The following is a 14,628-nucleotide window of genomic DNA, read 5'->3' as shown; positions in this document are numbered from 1 at the left end:
TTGAATAGATTTGCTAATCTAACAGATTTCACAAATAAGCTTTCTCAGTCTCCCAATGACTACATTTCAGTATCTTAATTGTCCATTTACATGATTCAGAGAGTGCTTGAGTTTTGCATGTATTTGTTCTTCTGGTATGTAGTCAGACAAATATTAGTCAGTATTTTTATTGATGCTGATGAAGTTCTTCAGAAGCATTAGATACAGGTTTCCAATGCTGTGAATTCCAAAAGAAGCACTGTCATATTCTGTCCCAGTTCTGACTGAAGGCTTTCTGCACAGCAGCCAGAGTACTCTGAGACTGTAGTGACAGGCAGTGCAGAAATTGCTAAAATGATTGTCTGAGGTAACATTTTAAGTAGAGTAAGTTTCATTATTTACCTGTGAAATAGGATATAGGACATAGGAAACAAGATATTGTCCAAAGTGATACCTAAAGATGAAAAAAAAAAAGGACAAAAAAGAAAAAAAAAGTTGACAGAAAATGACAAAGTTCATACTAGAAGTTAAATCTATTTTTTTAACATGAATCTTTGCTTTACCCCTTCTACAATTAAACTCTGTCCTTACAACTATCTTGAAGTCATGTGAAACACATTCACAAGTGGCAAGTCATCTCCAACCTGTACAAGACCACAGCTTTCTAGTGCTTATTTTTTATGCCTCAAAAGACTGGTAATTTGCATTTGCTGATTTTTCCTCTGCAGGAAAGGGAAAAAAGAGAGAAGGATATACTTAATACCAGAGTGCCTGATGCTTTCTCTGAGGCCATACATTTTGCTAGACAAGAGCAGGAATGAGCAGTACCTGCAGAAAGCGGTGGTTAGCTGCCCTTGCTGGAGGCATCCTACAGGGATCAAATTGGGCTATTAACTGCTGTTATGTGTTAAATTGAGAATTTCTCATATGCATAAGAGAAGTAAATTAAAGTGGTTATTTTGAAAAACATGAAGTCTTCTTATCCTGTGCTTTTACCACATCTCTTCATTCTGTCACTAACCTTATAACTCTTCCAATTAGGCACCTGAAGCTGTAACAAGACCCTTGGTGCCAGAAGCATTCCTCCAGACTTGTCTTTGCAGCATTTTCCTGCTTCCTTCCTCTCTGTCATCCAGCTTTGAGCTGTGTTTCTTTACTGTGGCTGCCTGCTCAACCTACCACCTTGGACATGTGTGTACATCATCAAGCAGCAAACCTCAGGCATGTTTACCTGTGCTTGACAATTTACTCAGAGCTTTTGCTCTGCCTTTCTTCTGACTTTGAAATTGCAGTCACAGAATCACAGAATCACAGAATTGTTGGAAAAGACCTTGAAGATCATCCAGTCCAACCATTAACCTAACACTGACAGTTCCCAACTACACCATATCCCTCAGCACTATGTCAATGTAACTCTTAAACACCTCCAGGGATGGGGACTCCAACACCTCCCTGGGCAGCCCATTCCAACGCCTAACAACCCCTTCTGGAAAGAAATACTTCCTCACATCTAGTCTAAACTTTCCCTGGCACAACTTGAGGCCATTCCCTCTCGTCCTGTCGCTTGTTCCTTGGTTAAAGAGACTCATCCCCAGCTCTCTGCACCCTCCTTTCAGGTAGCTGTAGAGGGCGATGAGGTCTCCCCTCAGCCTCCTCTTCTCCAGACTAAACACCCCCAGTTCCCTCAGCCGCTCCCCGTACGACCTGTGCTCCAGACCCTGCACCAGCTCCGTTGCCCTTCTCTGGACACGCTCGAGTCATTCAATGTCCTTTTTGTAGTGAGGGGCCCAAAACTGAACACAGGAATCAAGGGGCGGCCTCACCAGTGCCGAGTACAGGGGTCAGATCCCTTCCCTGTCCCTGATGGCCACGCTAGTGCTGACACAAGCCAGGATGCCATTGGCCTTCTTGGCCACCTGGGCACACTGCTGGCTCCTGTTCAGCGGGCTGTCAATCAACCCCCCCAGGTCCCTCTCTGACTGGCAGCTCTCCAGCCACTCCTCCCCAAGCCTGTAGCGCTGCTGGGGGTTGTTGTGGCCCAAGGGCAGCCCCCGGCATTTGGCCTTATGGAAACTCCTCCAGTTGGCCTCAGCCCATGGCTCCAGCCTGTCCAGGTCTCTCTGCAGAGCCTCCCTACCCTCGAGCAGATCAACACTCCTACCCAACTTGGTGTCATCTGCAAACTGACTGAGGGTGCACTCGATCCCCTCGTCTAGATCATCAGTAAAGATGTTAAACAGGAGTGGCCCCAAAACCCAGCCCTGGGGGACACCACCTGTGACTGGCCACCAGACAGATTTAACTCCATTTACCACAACTCTTTGGGCCCAGACACCCAGCCAGGTTTTTTTACCCAGTGAAGCGTGTGCCCATCCAAGCCACAAGCAGCCAGTTTTGCCAGGAGAATGCTGTAGGAAATGGTGTCAAAGGCCTTGCTAAAGTCAAGGTAAACAACATCCACAGCCTTTCCCTCATCCAATAAGCAGGTCGCCCTGTCAGAGAAGGAGATCAGGTTTGTCAGGCAGGACCTGCCTTTCATAAACCCATGCTGACTGAGCCTGATCCCCTGGTTGTCCATTATATGACTTCTAATGGCACCCGAGATAACCTGCTCCATGACCTTCCCCAGCATCGAGGTCAGACTGACAGGTCTATAGTTAGACCACAGTCTGTAGACCACAGTCCTCAGGTCAGTGGTCATCAAGCCAACTTCTCAACCCATGCAAGTTAATGGGAATCCTGGTGCTACTTAGAAAGATTTGACCCCGGTAATTTTTTATTTACAGTGTCAAAATTATTGTGTTGCACTGTCAGTCTTGTCCATGTTAATTAGGTTTCCACACCCAATATTTAGCAGGAACAACAGCTGCTGCTGTGATGAAAGGTAACACCGCTCACGTGTTCTTTAAAAGAGTAAGAGTAAAGCTGAATGAGATTTGTTAAAACATTAGAGAGGCTGACCCTTCTAGAACATAAACAGAAGTCTAGAGCTGCTGCTGTCTTTTAGCCAGGGGAACTGTTGTGCTAGACACTGAAGTTCTGCCTCTTCAATTGCAAGAGATTATCCCCATAATAGAAACACTGGCAACTGTCACTTGTCAGACAAAATTAGGAGAAAATTTCAGTTCCAACCTGTCCAACTTAATTCACGTGCCTAATGCTAATTTATAGATTCCAGTATGAGTAAAGTAACCTTCTACCTTGGGTGACAGGCTACCAAACAGCAACTCTTTTATTAATGCCCAGACCTCTAGTGAGCTGACACTGTCATGTTAGAGCAAGTATTTTTATAAACCTCTCTCCAAGATCTGACTGCCCCATCTTGAGAGCTATCCTTTAAAGAAGATCTGTTTAAAAAAATGTACAAAGTCCTTACCAGCAGACAGAATTACTGCTAGAAGGGCTGGATTTTGAAATAGTGGTTATTTGGTGCAGCTAGTTTCTAGCTGCTTCAGTATATATAAAGCTCTACATATGTTAATGCAAATAGTAGAGTTTTTCATGAGGCATTATGCAGTCCTCCTACCTTGTGTATTAAGAATAAGCCAAGTGAATGCCAGGTGATTCAACTAGAATTCAACTGGAACCATGTCAGGTAACTAGATAGACCACTTACAATTGCTGCAGAACTGATTAAAAAATAAATCAATAAAGATCATATTGTTATATGAAGTTGTATATTCTCTTAGCATTAAGCATGTTAATTCATGTATCATTTGTGATCTGTGACTATCATAACCATCACACCCATATTAGTCACATGCAAAGGCAATTCAAATGTAACAATGAAAATCACCCACGTTCCACTTTCTATGGCATTTATAAGGCTCAGTCAATTATTCCTTTTCCCTAGCTTGTAATCCACAATTAGGGTAAATGAAACCACATGAGGACTAAAATACAGCCATCCTAGCTAGTAACCCTGCTGTTTCTGCTTGCTCTGATTATATGATTCACTTTTAATTGCTAGCACTCATGAGAACAGGTAAACTTTGCACTCTATAAAGAAAAGCAAACTATTTTACATTGAAATGTCTATAGAAGCAAGAGTGTATTTATCCTGATGTGTTCTACCTGATTTTAAAATACAGTTGTATTTCCTTAAAAAAAAAAAAAAAAGGAAAAAACATGTTCTTTATAAAGAGTTAGATAAGGGCAGCTTCATGCAACAGAAGATACGTGCACCTTTCAGTTAAAATACTATTGTTTGTCCTGATTTGGGATTGGCTTTATTAGGCTTTGATTGATGGAGAAGCTAAGCTGAGTTATAAGTGATTTCTAGCTTGGATTTTTCTAGCCAATTTATCCAAATGAAGCTCACTTTAGCTATTATAGATCAGAAGCAGAAATAGTTCTTGGTGTGCTATAGGTCACAGTCACTTTCATTCCTAGCTGGATGTCTCTGAAAACTATAAGTTCTTTGTTGTCCGAGTTCTTGTTTTTAGACCTTATCTAGATTAAAATATTTATATTTCAGAATTATTTTAGGGAGCAATCTATTGGTACTTAAATTTAAGCTTCAGAACTTCTAGTTTTTGTGTTTGTATCACATTTGCCTTTTTTTGTTTTTTTGTTTTGTTTTGGGTTTATGTTGAGGTGATCTTGGAATCTGTCTTTATCCATATTGGTTCTATACTACTGTGCATCTGGTTTGGAATGTAGGAGTTCTCATACACTAAACAGATCTGAAGAGGTAAAAATTGAGTAGTTATATGGTCAAAAGGGAATAACAGCAGAGTCTATGTCTCAAAAAAATGCCATCAGAGGCATTGAGAGCTCTATTTAGAGAAGCAGACCTGATTTACCACTGCCCTGTAATGTGTATGCATTTATGTTTGTGCAAAATAAATGCAGAATGCTTCTCATTCTTAGTTGGGAGTATTTTGAGCAGGTGTTAGTGATCTTAATTGAGCTCCACAAAAGGGAGAAACTGATGTGGGAAATTCACAAAACTCTCTGTGGATAAGGTACCAGGAACATTATAAAGCGCTATAAGTTTGGGTCTTCCTGATTTCCTTTCAAGCTTGTAATTTCTTTTGGTTAATATGAGAGAACACATCATCTGTGCCCCTGCTCCTGATGATGTATTGTAGCTATAGTGCAGTATTTGGTCTGAGAAGCAGTTTTGATTTAGGTTGCACTTTAGCGAGGGAGTGCTCTGAACAAGACTAAGGAACATTTTCATGTGCATCTTGTGGATAGTTGGTGCACGACCTTGACTCCTCTAAGTGGCTTGGCTATTCAGAGCACAAATGCTCAACTGTTAAAAACTGGTCATTTTAACAAGCATCTAAGCTTATCAGTGTTTGGCACAAATGTGAGACTTTCGTTGGAGACATAGTTTGAGAGAGAGTTTGGAAACTGTTTCCTAGCTGTTGGTAGTAAGACTTTGTTGTATGTGAAGGTATATGACTTGTATTTGGACAAGAAGGAAAGATGTATTTAAGCACATACCAGTATAAACAAACTTTGCTTTAAATAGTACCTGTGTTGAGAGCCTGCTTTCTGCTAGCACAGAACACGCCCACTTGTTATTCTGAAGATCTTTTACATAAAAGCGCTGTTTAAGTATAAACTGTTCTGTAGCAATTAGTGCATCTCACAGCTGACGGTTATTCTTTCCACTTAAACCAAGCTGATAGAAATACTTTTTACTTGGACCAGTTGTTGAGCTCAAGCAAGTCTGATTTCTTTATAGCCAGCCATGTTGTTATTTGGACATGCAACAAAGTTAAAAATCAGAGTAACTCCTGAAATATTCTTGAGTTGATTACAAAACCATTGTGCAGGCATCCTGGAAAAATGATTGCCCTTATCTTCCACTATTGCTCACATGGGTTCTAGTTTGGAATCTTCTTCTGCCACTTGTCCTTTCAATGCATATCTTAAAGTAGAAAACTGGTGACACAAACAGAATTTGATATATGTGGATATCATTTTAACCAGAACTTTTTTTTTGGAGATAGATCATTACACAATTCTGATGTATTGGGGTTTGATGCACAATCATAGTCTCAGTCATGGCTAATGTTGGTGCCATTCACACATTAATATATTTTGAATTTAGTCTCCAGTTATAACTTGGAGAATCTGTAGCTGATTAAATCTGAAAGACTTTCTTTGCAGACTAGAGGTGATAAATGCAATTCATAGCAGTGTTTCTATAAGTAAAGCTTCTGAGAATAATTTGTTTTCCATGAAGCTGCAGCAGAAAAAAATAAATTCCACAAATGTTTTGAGAATTTGCATGTTAAATTATGATTCCCGTTACAATTCCGGAGTTAAAAGAATATGCAAAAAAGGCTGTTCTCCACCATGGGTTGTTTTTTTTGTTTGATTGGGGGTTCATCAGATGAAGTTACACGTTGGTGCCCTCTGGCAAGTGCAGGCAGTGGGGAAGGCTGGTGAGAGGAGCTACATTTCCAGAGTGAGGTCTTCAGTTGATTGAACAACCTGAATCCTTACAAGCATTTCAGAGGAAGATTGCTTTCTTGGAGGCCCTTAGTGGTCTTGCCTTACTATGTATAGCAACATCCAGAAAGGTTCTGCCTCTCTATAGAATTAAGACTATCCCTCTTTGCACTCTGTGACTTTTCATCTGTCTTTTCAAAATAACTGCTTAAAAAAAATGTGTCTTATCAGCCTGATTCTAATCCATTTCAAATGACAATTTTCTTTCCAATTCCAGGCACAGCACTATTACCTGTTGTGGCATTCCCCTTTGAAGATATTTACATTGACAGACGACATATTCTTCATACGCTAACCCAAAGGGAGCAGAAAATAGTATTCTACTTTGCACTACTCACAGCTAGTCTGGGAATAGGAGGCATAAGAGCTATAGTTTGTCCATTAAGTGCATACAACCTTGAGGACTGTGGACTGAAGGAACTTCTTTCTTTTTTCAACTGGTTGGTAACAATGTCAGCTAAATATCTGTTGGGGATGATAGAGCATTGCCTTGAAATTCACTGCTGACTTACAAGGCAGATTCTACAGATGGTGGGTTTCATGTTTTGTTTTTAACTGCAAAACATTTAGATCTTGGAAGAGTTTCCAAGAATTTCTGTAAAAAGTTTTTTCTAAATTTTTTCCTTTTGCTAGGACCAGTAAGTGATCATCTGTTTTGACCTCCTACAGAAATCTTCAGTTGGAATTAGAATGAACTGATTTGCCCAAATACAAACTAGTTACTGTTAGAATGACTTATTTTGCTTGGGTTTCTACCTTTAACATGGCTATTTCTTTAGGATATTTTGCTGTTACTCCTTAACTTAACAGTGCCAAATTCAATGATATATTAGAACTCACATCAGAGTAAATTTTAATCAATGATAGGCAGCAGTAGAGTCTGTTGGTTTGCTGGAAATAGGGATTGCTAGTAGTCTCTAAGACTGCTAAGCTCAGTGGCAAGGTTCTACTGTATTGTTTCAGCTCTGTTGCTGTGGGGTTTTGGCATCAAATAAAACACTTGACATTTGTGTTTTGGTTTGAATATTTTAAATTTTTTAAGGAGACATTGAGGAAAAATTGTTCCTAAAAAGGTTCTTAAAATTCGATTTTTTTCCTATTAACTATTTCTCTCTCAGGGCATCAGAGAGGTTATTTTTGATGATGTGTTTGTCTGTATTTACCATTTCTGTAGCACTACACAGAGTGCTGTGTACATTCACCTGTACTTTCTGGTTAACCTGTGAAGTGAGGATCAAAGAAGTTGCAGTGGGAACCTCCAGATTCCTGCTTCAAGGCAGGGTGAAATAAGCCCTAAACTGTCCCCCTTTTCTCTCATTTCCCTATACATGCACAGTTATTAAAATAAAAACTGAGCACATTTGCATATTAACAATGCAATGCTGAGGAATCAATGAAGATCTTAGTGAACCAGATCTCTCCTCCATTGGGGATGTCTTTTCTGACTATTCTTTTTTCTTCCAATTATGTTAATATCAAAGAATTTTGAATTAAATGCAAACTTCAGTGAATAAGGCAGCTTTACCAAAGGTGGATGAGACTGTTTCGTTCCTTAGTGCAGATTCTGCCTCCTTGACCTGTCCATAGGAGAGAAAAAAAAAAAAAAAATCCTTCATTTTTACTCTATTCTGAGCTTTAATCCTTAATTAGCAACATCATTTTGATTAAATAAGACTCTGGGGGATTAAGACTGGAGAGCAATCAGTTGTTCTGAAAGATAGCTCTGGAGAATTTATTCTACTGTAGTCTTAGCCATTCAGAATTGTGTTTAATCAAAGTGACATTTCTCAGTGTTGATTACAAAGGAGATATAATATGTATAAAAAGTTCCTTAAGGGAATCCAAATGGGTCAGTTTTTGGAACTTTGGAAATATCAAGAAAGGCACATGTGCGATACAAAAAAAAAAAAAAAAAAGCAATGAAATCCCAGGAGGAGTTGTTTGAGTGTACTCTCAAGATTTTAAAAAATGGGGGGTTCATTCTTAGCATTCTTAATTTCATTAAAACCTCTCAGAATACAATCAATTTTTCTTGGTAGGCTGTTTTTTCTTGGTAGGTGTTAGTCATGGGACTGAAATTTAAAGAATTTTAAAATGAGATGGTTGCATACTCTTGAGTTTGAGTCTGTATTCCTAGCCAAGTCAGAATTACTGGTTTAAAGATTGAGTTAAAAGACCCTGTAATTACCTGTTGTCTAACTCAATCCTTGAAGAAGATTGCTTTTCACATCTAGGGCCTGGTTCTAACCCCTCGTATGAACTATGACCTTTTAAATAAACAGAATATACCAATACTAAGTGAAGAAAGCTTCTGCTGGACTAAATTTCCCTAAGGACTTCTGCCTTTCTAAGGTTAAGGTTAAGGACTGGTACTATTTTTGCATCAGGAATATTCTGTCTATGGGAGTGGAGAGTGAGAGCAAAGTGTACAACCCAGACTAGGGATGAGAGTTAGCAGTGTTGTCTTGTCTTAATGATCTTTTGTAAAAAAATTGCAGAGAACATGGAACCAGATCTCCCTTCCCCTAAATATATACATTGTATATACAAAGTACCTAGAGACTGCTTTCAGTGGCGAGGAAAAGTCCATGATTCTGATAAGTATCATCTGAAAATCTCAATTACTTAAAAGAAACTTGGATGTGTCTTGGTGTGACTTCAGAGGAATGCATGAAGCAGGAGAGCTCACCACTGTGCGTATCCTTGCTGGGTCCAGGAGAGCTTCTGCTGCCTGGCTCCGAGCAGCACTGACTTTGCCCTAGTGGAGTAGGTCATTTTTCTTCTGCCACTTGCCCTGAGTCCTGTGAGGCAAGCTGCATAAGCATGTTCCCATGCCTACTGATGCACAGCCCTGTGGTCATTTCCCATCCCTTTGCAGGAGGAGAATGTTGTCTTTGTAACCAGACCTGAGTAGCACTACCAAGGTCTGTACTTCTAACATGATAAAGGTGTTGCTTTCTTGGCACTAGCTAGATGTGGTGTAATGGGGAATGTCAGAACAAGTGGAAGGAATACAGCAGGCACTTCAATACTGTAACTTGCAATATGACTATGGTTTGTCTTGGCAATTATGGCAGGCCATCTAGAAATTTTAAATGAATGAAATAGGATTGAAGAAGTCTCCCAGGTTTCAAGAGAGACTTGCAATCCCCCTCTTAGGATTTTCAGCTCAAAACTCTTTGCTGTGATTGCTGATACAGGGAGCTGCAATGAGAGGCTGATACTTCACTCCTACCCACTCATTTGCAGTTGAGGAGGGATCAATCTGGAAAGTTTAGGAGTCGGATTGTGGAGGGGTAACTGGTCTGTCACAGCATATTAAGATTTTTCTTTTATTGTTGAGAGTGTAATTCTAGATTATTTGGGAGACATAAATACTCAAGCCCAAATAGCATACATGAGGCAGAAGTGGCACCGGACAAGAAAGCAAGCTTTGCTTGCTCAAGCAATAAGTATTAAGCAATATAATTATGTATCAATGTCTATTGTACCTTTAAATGAAAGCACTTTGCTAAGGGTCCAGCAAAGGTGAAAGAATCTCCTCTTGCAGTTGCTTACAAAATGCAATCTGTGACATATTGAGGTAGTATTACTCCATTATTGATCCATCTTCTTTGTTTAAAATACAGTTGTCTTTAAAGCCAACTTGGAACTTGAAGGTTTAATCAAAGTTAAAATTCTTAACTTAAAATTTCAAAGACTAAGTCTGCAAGCCAGAGTCAAATCTGAAGCAAAAATTACTGAACTGACTGACTGACTCTTCAAATGAAGTATTATACTGATCCCTGATAGTGAGTATTTTTGGAAACTGTGACTCCAGCAAAGCAGGCCCTCCCTAAATCTGATCTCTCTACTCTGAGATGCTGAATATTCATTGAGACTGCTCTATAGCCTCAAATCCCTCTTTTGTGTGAGAGTTATGTTTAAAGGGAAATCTTGGTTAAAGCTCTGCTGAAAGCAGAAAGACACAAGGGCCCGAAAAACAGTATAAGTGGAGCAGCTTAGAATTTAAAAGATGTTAGAGGGTTTATAACTGAAACACTTGTAATTATGAATCGTAAAAATTGGTCACTCGTGAGAAGATGGCTATGCAGTAGAAGAATAAGCAGTACATTTTGTTTCACTTACGTTTCACTTTATTAAATAGCTATATAGTTAATTAACTTCTCAAAAAAGCTGAATTTTAGAAGAACTAATGATTTAGTGTGTTATCTAGGAGTCAGAATCCCAGGAGAAAATATGGTGACAATATACTCCAAACTGTGCAGAAATAAACTCATTTGCTAGGATAAAGCAAATAAGTAGTTATACTTTTGCATCCTATCAGAAAAATGCATTGTTTTGGCATTTTTTTATTTTTGGGGGTTGTTCAGCACTTAATTGAGATAAAGATAGTGTCAGAGCAAATTATGCTGGGGAATCTCCTTATGAAGATGTTTCTAGAAGCCAAGAAAAATTAAACCAGAGCCTTGCAACTAATAGAAACAGCATCCTTTCTGATAAATCTAATATTTCTTAAACAAGGGATGGTGGCATTAAGACTGGCATTAAGATTTCTCTCGTAAGACTAAAGTATGTGATTTGATACTGCATACACAAAATTTATGTTATCAGATATTAAATGTGTAAATGATAAATGTTGATGTATTTAATCTGATCCACAAGAATATTTCCAGTACTAGATTGATAATTTGTTCAGATCTATTGCCTTAGTACAGTTACTTTAATTTTATACCTCTTGAAGCTGAGATATCCAAGTGAAATTTGGTGTTAATTGATGTGTCAATGTGTGCGTGGTACTGATGCTGTCCATGCTTACTATACTTATCATACCTTTAATTTAATGTTTTAATCTTCCCTAAAGGCCTTATATTATTTAGCCTCTCCACTCTTCTCTCTTGTCTCTGTGTACTAGGTTTTACTGGCTGGTTAACTTAAATTCAGCAGTTGTCTTTGTCAGCATTTCTTATATCCAGCAGTCTGTGGCCAGGAACCTTGGTTTTCTTATTCCGTTTGTGTCCATGCTTATGGCTATGATCACAATTCACATGGTGCGGGGTGAAATGATTTACAAACCCAAAACAGGTAAGAGGCAACTATATCTTAGGAAATATCTTTAGAGATTATTTTCACAGATGAGATCAACTTGCATATCTGTGTTCTTCCACAATACTGCCCTGTTTGGTTAGAGATACTTGGGGTTTAGCTCTACAAGGTCTGTGCGTAAGAGACAACATCCATCCTTTATAAAGGTAGACCTGGAGATTCTGGATAGGCTGAAAAAGTGGAAAGCAGCCTCGGTAGACTTAAGTACTTTTTCTGTCACGTCAAGGCATGTGTCAAAGCATTTGCCTGTGCAGGAGGAGGTATAATATGCATGCTTCTGGTGGACTTTATTTTGTCACGTTTGGTTCAACCTATGCCCAATGTGTTTTGGTCAGTTGAAGCAGAGTTTGTGCCTATGCTAAGGCACTAAGCACACTTGCGTTTTCTCCCTTAAGTGTGCTCCATGGCTTCACCTGAGCTTGCACTTGGGCAGCCAAACAGTGTGCTTAGTTAGTTAAAGAGGAATATGCACTAGTAGAAAAGTAGTTTTATAATGCCTTTATTTTGCAGAACATCTGTTGCTTATTGTTACTTCAACATGCTTGCTTATACAACATCGTGTTCTTACACATTTGAAAATAACTAGAAATACTGAATAGCTCTAAATATTTTCTGTGCAGACTGTGCAGATATTTAATAAGAAGTAGTTCTTACACTTCTGTGGCCTCACCAGTTAGTACCTGAGCTGTACAAAATCCTTTGATGACTGCTACCTCTCTCCATTGACCAAACACACAAATATAAGTGGAGCCTAGTTGACTAGAAAAAGGCTGTATATGGCCAAACCTTGCTGCTCTTTTTCCAATATAACCCAGAAACTGAAATCAAGTTGTTATTTCAGTATTTTTGTTACAAATATAATCTAAGGAGTAATATATTAGCAGTAAGGAAATGAATGCATAAATCAAGTGCCTGGGAATATCATACTGACTAGTCACTAGAGAGGTTTATTCAAAACAAATATAGCCAAAGAAATGCATCTCCTCCACAGTCCCCTAAAAACGTCATGATAATATGCAGCTGACATCTGCAAAGACTAGCATCAAATTAGCTAGCTGCTTATGGAGAGAATGGTAGCTGTCCGGCTTGCTGGGGCTCACTACAGGTTTTACAGCCTGAGAAGGTAAAAAGATTCTTTCATATCCACCCCTGAGCTGGACTATGTCACACAGACTAAATCTGTAGTTTATACTCTAACTAGTTAAGTGCTACTAAGGGGAATAATATGAATTTTGGATTATGTCTATCTCGGCCATCAACAGAGCTAGCAGAATATTTTTTTTTTTGTATCAAGTGTTTTTCCCTATGAGTGTTGTTTGATTTATCACATATTTTCCAAGTCTTTGCAGAATGCCAATCCCTACACTAATATCTGCATTTTTTCATCTCCTTAGTCAAAATAAAAGCTAATATACTTTGTACCTTCCAGTGCAATTATGAAATGGGAAAATCTTCAGAACCGTGATACAAATCTACAGGTGACCTTAAATGATTTTTATATATGCTGCCTTTTTTATTTTAGGGTAACTTTTTAAATATGGATCATGCATTCAATTATGTTTAGCTGTCAAGCATGGACTTCATTTGCATTTCTTCCTACTGCTATAATTTTGAGGACTGGCAGGTGACCAGAGATGAGTCAAAAATGTGTATCTACCATCTAGGATGTAATGTAGGCTTTTTATTGTAATTAAGTAGCATAGTTATTCATGATTAGATCAAGGTCAAAGTAGCAGAACATTACAGCCAAGGGCTGAAGTATAAGGGAGAAGAAAAATCACTTTCTGAAAGGTGCAATTTAATATCTATACAGCTAGATTTATTTTTTTTTAATGTCAGAAATACAAGTATAGAGTGTATGATGTTGATCTACACAATGTGCACTGATATAAATATTTATGCTCTTAAACATGTCTCTTACTCTCTGATCAGATTTGTAATCTGAAGAATTCACCACTCTGGAGTTCTGGGGCTTACTACTTTTCTTTTAAACAAGGGATGAGATACTCTTAACTACATCATTGGCAAAATCCTCTTGATATTGATTAGGTCTGTGTATCATTCAAGTTGCTTTTTGAACTACAACTTCAAGCAGCTTTATCTTCCTAGTTTACTAGATTTTTATAATCTGTTGGAATTCCATGCAGAGAAACACATATAAATAATGTATTTTCTTATGTTTCTTTTGCCTCATACAAAATAAAGTTTCCTACATAGTTGACTGAAATTACATTAAAGAGGGTCTCAGCCGATCCACTGGAAAAGGCAGGGAAATTTCAGGATTTGTTGTGCATTTTAGCCTTTTTTTTTTTTTTTCCGTGAGAGTAAGAAAGAGTCTGCCCACCATCTTCCATTCCAAAGGAAAGGAGATGGCCATGACTATCTTCAAGACTAAACCAGGACACAGCCATGATGTTGCTTTGTTGAGCTGTCTGCTTGTCTTGTGATGGGATCTTCTGATTTCAGCGCTGACTGGGCTCAAACCCTTGTAGGGCACCGCATTACTTCTTTTTATTCCTTCTTTGTGAATGTCCAACCTCTAGCCTAGGGTGAATCAAAAGATTATCATTTCTCTGACCTAAAACATGTAATTATTAGTTCTGCTGGTGAGTTGAGCTGATACTGACTTTTCTGATACCTTCTTTTTATTTCTGAAAATAACTGCTTTTACAAGAGCCCCAAATCCCACTTGTTTTCTGGTAAACTTATTAGTCAAGTCACTATGGAAGTCTGCAGATTTTTCTTTTAGTCTTTAGATTTGGTGTTGAAATAGTCTAGATCCTAAACTTAAACATCACTTATGATGAGTGGTAAAGATTAGTTGTCTAGTACAGTCATACAGAACAATAAAAACTGTACCAACTCTGTGTTTGCAAGCTTTGATATTTTATTCAACAGTGCCAGCATCTACAGGTTACTGCTAAACAGCCAGAGTTTTAAATACTAGATTATCTAATAAAAGGCCCTTTCTTAGTACTCCAGAGCACATGCTTCCAATAGGTGTCAGTGGATATTTCTAGAAAATCCTTCCCATACCAGAGATAGCAGGGAGACATTTTCCCTGCAATCTGG

The 14,628-nt window shown here is 38.6% G+C and overlaps 1 protein-coding gene across 1 annotated transcript in view; it reads left to right on the top strand.

The window, feature by feature from the left end:
- Window positions 1–3,567: 3,567 nt before the first annotated feature.
- SLC15A5 (solute carrier family 15 member 5) overlaps window positions 3,568–14,628 on the top strand; it is a 34,161-nt gene continuing 23,100 nt past the window's right edge. The window contains exons 1-3 of the mRNA XM_074901159.1: window positions 3,568–3,574; window positions 6,668–6,890; window positions 11,366–11,535. Of these exons, the coding sequence (XP_074757260.1) occupies window positions 3,568–3,574; window positions 6,668–6,890; window positions 11,366–11,535 (400 nt within the window). The remainder of the gene's footprint in view (window positions 3,575–6,667; window positions 6,891–11,365; window positions 11,536–14,628) is intronic.

Source organism: Athene noctua, chromosome 3 (assembly GCF_965140245.1).
Source record: "Athene noctua chromosome 3, bAthNoc1.hap1.1, whole genome shotgun sequence".
Lineage (NCBI taxonomy): Eukaryota > Metazoa > Chordata > Aves > Strigiformes > Strigidae > Athene > Athene noctua.
This window is presented reverse-complemented; position numbering and strand designations above follow the sequence as displayed.